The sequence below is a fragment of the Mustela nivalis genome (genome assembly GCF_964662115.1).
Source record: "Mustela nivalis genome assembly, chromosome: 5".
Taxonomy (NCBI): Eukaryota; Metazoa; Chordata; class Mammalia; order Carnivora; family Mustelidae; genus Mustela; species Mustela nivalis.
The window spans coordinates 104,548,340-104,559,249 of record NC_139024.1 but is presented as its reverse complement, the minus strand read 5'-3'; the positions used below and the strand labels follow the sequence as shown (position 1 = coordinate 104,559,249).

The 10,910-nt window shown below is 36.2% G+C and overlaps 1 protein-coding gene across 3 annotated transcripts in view; it reads left to right on the top strand.

The window, feature by feature from the left end:
• The first annotated feature begins 3,298 nt into the window (after positions 1–3,298).
• The window catches only part of LGSN (lengsin, lens protein with glutamine synthetase domain), a 29,892-nt gene continuing 22,280 nt past the window's right edge, over positions 3,299–10,910 (top strand). The window contains exon 1 of one of the 3 annotated variants that reach the window (XM_082729598.1): positions 3,299–3,387. Coding sequence is in view for 1 of the 3 variants with exons in the window: in XM_082729597.1 (XP_082585723.1) it covers positions 3,468–3,497 (30 nt within the window). In the remaining 2 variants the exon portion in view is untranslated. Of the gene's footprint in view, positions 3,388–3,409; positions 3,498–5,768; positions 5,825–10,910 lie in introns of those variants that run through there. The other 2 variants (XM_082729597.1, XM_082729600.1) reach the window with 2 other exon arrangements.

Sequence of the window (10,910 nt, the reverse complement as noted above, 5' to 3'; positions counted from 1 at the left end):
TTTCTGAAACTCTTATTATTCATATGTCAAACCTCCTAGAATGGTCATTTCTTCTTCTTTTTTTAGTCCCTTTGTTCTTATTCTTTCATTTCCTTGCTTTTTTTTTTCTTCTTTCTGAAAAGTTGTACAATGCACATTGCATTGTTTCTTGACTTTTTTCATTGATTACTTAGGGTTAGCTTTTGGAGGTTTGTTAGAAGTTTGTTACAATTTGTCCATGTGCTTTCTACCACTCATATCTTTTTTCTGTTGTCCCCATCTCTATTTTCTTTTTCGCTTATTACCTTTGGTTAGATTTTCTTTTTCTTTTTGAACAAACAAAAGTAAATGCAAGTATTACATCCGAGATCTCTCTCCAAATGGTCTCATCCACTTTTTAAAGAAAAGTTTATAAAGATACAGATAAAAAGTTATAAAGATAAAGATATCTTTATCTTAAACAATCAAGTAAAAAATTGGTTGGTTAACCAGGAAAGTCAGCTGAAGTAAAGTATCCTTAAAAGGAGTACTTATTTAAAGACATTCTTTTAACCTAAGTCATGTAATTATACACTTATCAACCAATCTATTGCTTCTGGATCAATATTTTGTTTTGGATCAATACATTCATTGATTTGAATCTCATACTGTCTCTCATATAAACTGTTATAATAGTGCATCATGTAAGAATAATATAAGATTATTTTTTTATTTAGTGATTAAGATCTTAAGACAAACCAAAAGAAAACTCTTTAATAAATTATCTTATAATTTATCTTATAAAATACTTTAATAAATTATCTTAACTTTTTACAGGCATATTACTTAAACAGAATTTAGCAACCATTTTTATTAGACATGTACTGCTATTTACTGAATCTTTCATGAATGGGATTTGTACCCTTGTGAAGGAGACTCCAGAAAGCTCTATGTGAGGGCACACTGAAAAGACTGCTATTTTACCAGACACTGAATCTGCTGGTGTCTTGATCTTGGACTTCCTAGCCTCTTGAACTGTAAGAAATATATTTCTATCATTTATAAACTACCTAGTCAATGGTATTTTTGTTAAAACATAGAAAACTAAGACATACCATTTTCAAGTCCTTTTAAAGCATTCGTCTTAGTTTTGAAGCAATGTGAAACATCTTCCTTTGAGTTAGTTTTAATTAAACTGCGCATTTGCAATAACTAGTGCAATTTGGGTAAGTAATTTTGAAAATAACTACAATTAATTTTAGTAAATATAGAATTAGACTGGTGGAAGAAGTTGTAGAGGGGACTTGTTCAAGTAGCTTATCTTGAGGTTTTGAGTGAGGAATGTCTAAAAACTATTTGACTGGATGGGATTGGGAGGGAGACAAACCATAAGTGACTCTTAATCACAAAACAAACTGAGGGTTGCTGGGGGGAGGTGGGTTGCGAAAAGAGGGGTGGGGTTATGGGGATAAAAATAGATGTTTATAAAAAATAAAAAATTAAAAAAAAAACAATTTGACTGGGAGAGTGGAGATGATGTGGTAGAAGTCTAGTGAGTACAATAGAATTGGATAGATGCTCAATGAATAAGTTGTCACCAGAAATTAGAATCTCTGAATTGAGATCTCACTGACTTATGGTATGCAGCTCATGCCATTATTGTGCAGATAAAACTGCTCTGCATGTGACATGAAAACTCTTACAAATGAATAATAAAGGAGTTCTAACAACTTAGTTAGACTTAACTATTGATCTGCCCTATTTTTCAGAAATGTACCAACTCCCTGTTTTATGATACAACAAAATTTTAATTTTATCTTACTTATTAGAATGGGAATTATGAATTAAGGAGGTTAAAGAAAGAGGGTATGGTTATGGGTAAAAACGGTATGTAGGGTGTTGTATTTTATATAAATAATATTGATTACCTGCAAACTTCAGCTATATACTTTTTTTACTTTGTCCTGATTTATTGAACTTTTTAAAGAAAATCAACATTTAGATTTGGATGAAATTACAAAAAATCAACTGAAAGTAATTAAACAGGTCCAATTTGATTTTTTAATCTTTAAGAGAGAAACAAAAAGCTTTTTAGATACTAAGTTTTGTAATTAAGAACAAAGAACAAAATTTCTCAGCAGTATAGTAGTACTGTAAACAGTGTGTTTAATTCTGTATTATGGTTTGATTAGAAGTAGACACAGAGGGTGAACTGAGAAGATACTGAAATTTGTAAGGTAAAAAAGAGACCCAAAGATGGAGACGGGGGAAAGATGAGCAAAGATACAAAGGAAAGAGTGGGGGGCACCTGGGTGGCTCAGTGGATTAAGCCGCTGCCTTCGGCTCAGGTCATGATCTCAGTGTCCTGGGATCGAGCCCCGCATCGGGCTCTTTGCTCAGCGGGAGCCTGCTTCTCTCTCTCTCTCTGCCTGACTCTCCGCCGACTTGTGATCTCTCTCTCTGTCAAATAAATAAATAAAATCTTTAAAAAAACAAACAAACAAACAAAAAAAAAAAACAAAGGAAAGAGTGGAGTTGATTACAACAAACAAAAATAATAACTATGCAACTGTGGAAATAGAACAAGAGAATCAGGCCTGGCTGATGGGCTGGAGTGCTAAGCTGGGCAAAGTCCAGGGTGGACGTGATCAGCTATGGAGAGTGTACACTCATACATGGAAAATACTTAGAGAGGATTTGATTTGATTTAGAAAAACCCTCTACCCTCCCCCACCAATTCCAAGTGACAATTGAAGGCAGCAGAAGCATAATTTCAAATTCTCTTTTAGAAAGCATTCCCTGTTCCTTCCAACTGAGTTGAGGTTGTTCCTGGGACCACGTGGGGCAACCTGTAGATGGTTCTATGATCCTTGTGGCCAGGTGGGGAGGCCTGGGTTTTGTCAGAGACTAAAATTTGTAGAATTAGAAAGGCTAAAGAGAGATGGCTGTGATTATGTAACGAAGGACCAGAATTAATTTAGAGGCGAGAAGGAACCCTAGGAAAAAAAAGGAAAAGAAAAATGTGAATTACAAATGAGTGGGTCTTTGCCATTGGTACAAATCTGGGTCACTGACAGTTGTATTTTTCCATTTGTGTTTTGTCTGTGGACTGTGATTGCATAGTTGTCTAATAAATGTGTCATCATCTAAGTCTAACAATAGATTCATTCTAGAATACAATTGTTACATAACAAAATGCAGTATGTTGGAGAAAAAGTCAAAAGCAACACAGTTTTAAGCATTGTAATGTCCTTTGTTTGTAGGGATTCAGGCATAAATGAGCATTTGTCATTTGACTCTTCTAGTGCATTTCCAGCATACTGTGCCTTGGGCGTGACACATCAGAGTCCAGTGTTTATCTTTTATTACGTGCCAGACCCCTCTGGAAAGAGCCTCCATGGAATTCATCATCCGCAGTGTTTGGTTCAGGTATACATATAAATACATGTTGAATGCATTTGTTGGGGATATTGTGGTTTCCAAAGTCGACTTAAATAAAAAAGTGTGAGATGAATGATGAAGGGGACCTTCTGCAAGAGGTATGAAGTTAATAGTTAAAATGTTATTTACCAAAATACTGACAGCAAAGCTTTTTATTATTCTGTGTCAACTATTTTTGAGTGCCAGTATGAATAAGGACAGCATGATTATACTTGCTTTATGTCTGCTTTGGAGAAGTTTGCGAAGAAACTCTACTAAGCATTGAGTTTATAAATATAATAAAAGTGAAATCCAGAATTTGCGTTAGAACAGCTCACTTAGTTTGAAAGACCATTGAAAATAACTTCATTAGGCACTGGGTTTCAGAAGCATAAGGATGCTATAAAATTCTTTTATGCCTATTTTGGTTGTTATCAAGAGCATGATCTTTGTTTTTCTCAAAGCTTTTGTCTCACTATATTAAAAATGGTTTGAGGTTAAGTGGCTAAAGGTGAGAACCCATTTTCAAATTATAATTGAAACTCACGGCATTTTAAATAGTGATGGCCTCTCATCTGCTCTTGAATATATTAAAACACTCAGTTGTCAACATGTAGCATTTCTTCCTAGTTTTAATGTGTATGTACCCAACATCTACTCTTATATTTCTGGCAGATCATTCTGCAAGACTGAAATGCAGACTGTGAGGCACGCTGTGGTCAAATCTGGGAGGATGTGGGTTTTCTTTAGATGAAATTAAGAAAATAAAATACAAGAAGCAAAACTATTATGTGCAAAGCACAGTGGTAGACCAACGCCCTGTGTTTAAAATAGTGGCAGAAAGAGAACAGACCTGATCCCTACCCCTCCATCTAGTGGAGAAGACATCTAGAAGGTTAAGGAAGAATGGGGTCACTGCTATGTATAATGAGTATGGGTAGCAGGCTTTGGGATGGAGACAACAGATGTACTTTCCATAAGGAAACTGGGTAACAGTAGGTCTAGAAGGGACTCACTGGGAATAGCTGTGGCTCAGCAAGCAGTGTCCTGTCATTGTCAGAGGTATCAAATGACAGATGTGTTTGTTTCATAGAACGAATTTATCTGAAAGTAAATTTGTAGCTTCAAATGATGGCTTAGAGAAAGTAACTAGTATGTACATTAGTACTTTTTTTTTTTTTTTTAGATTTTATTTCTTTATTTGACAGAGATCACAAGTAGGCTGGGAGGCAGGCAGAGAGAGAGGAAGGGAAGCAGACTCTCCACTGAGCAGAGAGCCAGATGTGGGGCTCAATCCCAGGACCCTGGGATCATGACCTGAGCTGAAGGCAGAGTCTTAACCCACTGAGCACCCAGGTGCCCCTGTACATTAGTACCGTCTTGAGATACTGGTGTCTAACTATTCAAAGTCTTCTTGGTCTAGGTTTTACTACTAGTGAGCCTATGTCAAAATTGTGTTTCCTATCTCCACCTCCTATAGTTTTAGCCAAGGATTCCAGGTGACCCAGATTTTGTGAAAATCTTTAAGAGTCACAATCTCCCAAGACCAGTCTAGACCAATGTTGATGGGAGAGTAGAAAAACTAGCAGTATGATTTGAAAGGACACAATTTTCACAGCAAGAGACAAACCCTGTCTCTTGGGAAGAAGTTCCTTGATAACTGGGATGGAACATTATATTTAAGAGATATAATAAAAGTGAGTCTTGATTGACCCAACTCTCCATTGAATAGCTCCTGTGCTGCCCTGTGTAGGGTTGTATTCTCAGGAAGGGAAAGACAATGGGAGGTGGGAGGGAGGTGGTGTGTGACATTCCATTTCCAGTTAACTAATATCTGGAAAGGAGAATGGTTTTGTTCCATGCCAGATGCTCTGGTAACGTGAGCAGCAGCAGCATGAGGTTAATTGCAAAAAACGCAGCAGCTGAGCAAAGGCTTGATGAATCAGAAGGGCAGGTTGTATGGTTGAAAAAATATCCCAGGGTGATTACTTCCCCAACCTGAACAAATTCCTCGGTAGAAGCTTCAGTGAAAATGAATAGTTCCTAGTCTTAGATTTGGCATTTCCCTAAAGAATATTTTACTGAGATTCTCTATTCAAAACAATGTCATAAAGTCATGGATTCAGCCAAATTCTTAGCCGTAGTAAACAGAAAATAGATCAAAACCACATTCCTATTCCCCAAAGTAGACCCTATGCATGTATGAAGTCGCAAATTGAAGGAAATGGCAGCACATCGTGATAATTAAAATCTATTTATCAGTAAAGCCTTGTGTGTGGTACTGAGCTGCGTGAGTCACCAAGCAATTTGGGGAAGATCTGTTCTCTGCCCTGGGGCTGATGCTCGTGCCTCAGTATCTGGGAGGTAGACGCAAAGGAAAACATCTGCACAGGTAGACGCATAGAGGTGATGTTTCCATATTGCAGGAAGAACGGATTCCATCTGGGTGAGACCAGAGGTTCATTCTGCTCTGTAGCCTGTATCATCTGTGTGTGTACGTGTGTGCGCGCGCGCGTACGCATGTGCGTTGTGTTGTTAAGTGCAGCTCTGTGGGAGGCTGGGACTGACTTTCTAGAAGTAGGACTCAAGGCTAGGGTTTTTCCTACCTCAGCTTACCCAAATGGTCCCTGCTTTATGCTTGTCTGTGGAACTCTATAAAGACCTCCTGATTCTATTTTTATATTTTAAATGTGTTTGGTCTCTTAAAATCCAGTTTTGTTTTTAGATTCCAAGGTTTTTAGTTCATTTTATATTTGTTTTTATTTACCTCAAATCTATCTCCCTTTAAGCGCCTCTCTTGATGTTAAAAATTTATTCTGTGCTTCATTCATGTGCAGTGGTTAAGAGTATTTTCCTTGAAACCAGAATGCCTGTATTTTAGTCTTGGCTCTACTACCTACTGGCTGGGTGAGATGGGACAAATCATTGGATTTCTCTGTGCTTCATTTAGACATTAATAGTACTGACCACAAGAGATTTTGTGGAGAGATTAAATGAATTAATGTGTGTTCAGTGCTTAGAACATAGTGATTAACAAGAGTTTCTTGTCATATATACTTCATTATGTTGTGAATACCAGTAATCTCTCCCCTAAGTTTTCATTTTTATAGCCTTGTAGAGTTTTGCACCTTCTTTTACACAGTAGAATTTTATTTGCCTTTCTGTATGGTAATAACTATTCTAGGTGGTGTACATTTATATAAATAAACACATATTGATCCACTTCTAGCCCATTAATGTTTTCCTGGGGACAGTAACTAGAACTATATTTAGTATTCTTAGCCCTAAGCACATCATATTTTTTTAAAAGATGGAACACCTTCTGCTGTCACATTTAAAATATTCTTTTTGATGAGACCCAATTTTTTTTTTAAATTTTTATTTATTTATTTGACAAGAGAGAGAGATCACAAGTAGGCAGAGAGGCAAGCAGGGGTGAGGTGGGAGTAGGCTCCCCACTGAGCAGAACCCAATGTGGGATTCAGTCCCAGGACCCTGAAATCATGACCTGAGCTGAGGGCAGAGGCTTAACTCACTGAGCCACCCAGGCGCCCCGAGGCCCAATATTTTTATCTGCAGCAGCCTATTAGCTGGTATCTTTGCTGACAGTTCTATAATGTTCTTGGATCTTATTTCATACCATATTATAGAAATCATCACCATAAATATATATTATATACTACATGTATATTTAAATTTTTCTACAAATCTTCTCTCACTTTTGAAGCCTATTTGTTGCTTTTCTGCCCATCACAAAGCCTTCAAAAAAATACTTTGATCTTATTTACACAGATATTTTTGAGAGAAAATCTTCATTTCTCTGGAAAATACAGAGATCTCTTTTTCAGTAAAAAAGAAAGCCAGTGCTAGCACCAAGTTCAGGTAATAGCCAAATTCTTGATCCTTTATTATTTTAGCTCTGTTTATTATTTAGCTTCATATTGTGAAAATGACATGGTGTTAGATGTTTATAAAGTCATTTTTCCCTCTCTGAAACTATCGGCTAGGTACACTTGTCTCATATGGAATGTTCTGTTGCAGATTTTGCATTGCCTTACTCCCATAGGCGAGATTTGCTCCAGGCTTGCTGCTGCTGTTGCGTATTTTGCCGTCTTGCTGGGAATGGAAGTGAGATTCAGAGCTTTGGTTCTCTATAATTCGTGGGTAGAGGTGGTTATATAGGTGGAACAATGTTCCATCTAATCTACTAACTTGGATCTAGGTTATTTTATTGCAAAAGTGGTGAGCATATGTGGGGGAAGAAATGGAAACTTTCTGGGTCATTTCTGACATTTGATTATCTAATCCTTCTATCCCTTCCACAAGTAGTTTGAGGATGAGAAACTTGACACAGATCCAAATAGCCCATTCCATTTTTAGCCATGATATTAAGTAAAATTCTGATTCTATGTAACTTCCAAGAAATTTATCTGTGTTTATGTTCTGTGCTTAATTTTACTTCAAAAGACAGGGGTGCTACTGAACTCTATGTTGAATTGTGAAGTTAAAAAAACACACAAAAAAACCCCACTTGATTTTCCTCTGTCTTTTATATAAAACTGCTCAATATTTACTTTCTAGGCAATATTTTTAGTTTTCAATGTTTTGTTGCCTCTAAACTTTGTATGTAGAATGAAAAAACAAAAGAAGTGTTTTCAAGTACACATTTGGCTCCTGCTACTTTCTAGGTGTGAAGTCAGAGGAGTTACTGCAACTTTGAGACTTAGCTGCTTCCTCAGGAAGATGGTTCCACTAGTACTTTCCTCATTCATATAGTATACCTATACCACTTTTTATTATGTATTGTTTTTATGTTCAATGAAACAACAAGTAGCTCATCTTTATTTCTTATAGAGCATCCAGACCTATACCTGGCCTCTTTTAGATATTCACTAAGTACTTGCTGAGTAAATGAATGAATTTCATACAAAGGGTGGCCCCAGTAGGTCACTTGTCAACAATGGGTATGAATGTACTATTCCTACTCTCTTCAATTTCTCTTTTTAGTGTATTTCAATATGTGGCTAGTCCCAATCAATATTGACACATTAAATCATTACTAGGAACAATTATTAAAGAACTTATATTAGAATATGAACCATTATAAGAATTATTTGGAATAGTAGAAACAACTCTTTCTGAAAATATTTGCTTGTCAAAAATATAAAGGTTAGAGGGAAACAGAGGACTTGAATTGTTTTTTAAGTTTTCCATTTTACTTTATGAGCTTCTGACCTTTGAATTTTTATAATGAAGAATATTACATTTGTAATAAAGAACAAATTACAATAAAATCCCCAGAGATTCCATGTATTCAGAGGGAATCTCCTAAAATGCAATAGAGTTTAAGGATTAAAATTCTTTACACATATACCGATGAAGGTCCAGTGTTAGGGATAAGTAGAGCTGTGATTAATGTCTCCCTAAAAGTGTTTCAATTTTTAAGTTGGGAAAGGGTGGTCATTTGGGTTCTTGTCCTTAGTGATCTCAGGGACTCTAATTTAATGTAAGACTCAGGTGACTTTGCAGAAACAGCTTGGTAGAAGGAGTGAATCACTTACTAGGCCATAAAGAAGTGCTCCAAGTTTTCAAATAAGTTTCTAAATGATGCTTATTTATCTTGTTGGTGAACTGAAAAGGAGAATACTTTGGTCTGGTGTCTTGAGTAAGACAAGAAACAGGACAGAATCAAAGAAAACATATTTAACTACCAAGATAATAGCAAATATTTTGTCATTTTGGTTCTTTTAAATTTTAGTTTATATTTTCCTTAGTGTTTAAAAACTTTTTTTGAAATATCACATGTTTTAGTTATGCTATGAAGAAGCATAGGAAATAAGATTTTATTTATGTCTTAAAGGGAGTAATCATAACCTTGAAGATAGGTGTGGCTTTGAGAATAAATACAGTGAAAAAAATCTTCAAAGAAAGGTGGAATTAATGGGGTAACGGGACAGAGTCCTTGTGGAGCAGCTTGTCACCAGCAGAGCTTCTCTTCTCTCAGCTCTTCACAAAACTGAGGGAGTCCATGTAATATTTTGTCTGGGTAAGTGTCTTGATTACATCAGCCTACTGAATTATCATCAGGTTCTATTGGACAGTCAAAGATATTTCATTCTGAATCATTTATGAAGGAGAGATGTAAGTCAAAATTTCTTTCTGGTCTTATATTTCAACATTGGTTGCCTTTCATTTATTAGAAAGTATTTCTTGATTTCTAGTTTATTCTAGCCAATATATTTGGCTCAATGATACATCTAAAATGCTACCTTCTAGGGATCTCCAATCCCTGGTCGGTCTTTCTTGGTCTCGTTTTCTATTCCATCTATCTTGGATTCCATATCTCATTATTTTAGTCTTTCTTGCAAGTATCTTCAACTTATTTTTGCCATTGTCTTCCTAAGTTTGTATCCTTACAAAACCTCTATCCTGTGTTTTTCACTTCTCTGAAAGAGCTTTGCTGGAAGAAAAATAGTTTACCTGTGCAGATTTGATGCCACTATAATTTAAAAATCTCCGGTTTCTGTGGGGCACTGAACAGTTTTGTTCTTTGAGTTCTTTCTTTTTCTTTTCTTTTTTTTTTTCTTTTTAACATTCTCTGCTATGACGATGGCAAACCATTTGCATTCTCTTTAAATATTTAGTCTTCCATATGTAAACTGTCTGAGCATCTCCTAGCAGAGAAAATTGGAAGTTCTGCAACTGGCTAAGAATAGATAAGAAAGATCAAGGGTTTAAAATTAGTTTCACTTTCAGATTCTGCCACTTACTAGGTAAACTTAATTGTCCTGAGGCTTTGTTCTGTCATCTGAAATTCCTTCCGTCATCTCCTTCACCTAATTTTCCTTTCCTCCTTAATTTTTCTCTTCTCTCCTTCTAATATTCCCTCTTTTTTTTCTTCCTCTTGTGGAGGAGGGTACATTAAAGTGAATCCCTTCATTTCAATTCTAGTTTCCGTCTTTTCTACCCTTTCAAGGACCTTTTTAAAAACCTTTTTCTTTTCAACACCTCTATTAACTCCTTTCACTGAGCATTTAAACATGTGTAAGTCTGATCTTCCTAAAAGCAACATAAATTTTTCTTAGGCAGACCCCTGTGCACTTTTCCAGGGGTCGTTGTGTTTGTCTCCATCTCTTCTTACTTTTCAGCTGTATATCCTGACTGTCTCCTTTGACTGTAGAGAACGATTCTAGCGTGCTTATCAGATGCCGACCCTGGACTAAGCACCTCTCGTTTCTCCTCAACTCACAGCCATCTGGCTGCTGCTCACATTCACTGAACCTGCCTTTTCCAATGCCCCTAGGGACCTGGGTTGCAAAACACAACGGACTAGTCTTAATAGCAACCTTGTTTGTAATTTCAGTAGCAGGCCTATTGGTGTTTCTTTCTTTTAATGCAGCTTTTATCTTTTGCTATCAATGAAACCACTCTGTCCAATTTTTTCTTTCACCTTCTGGTCATTTTTTTCTCTGACTGCTTTTTTGGGATTCCATTTCTATGTTTACTTAGCACACATTATTGTTTCTGTCTCA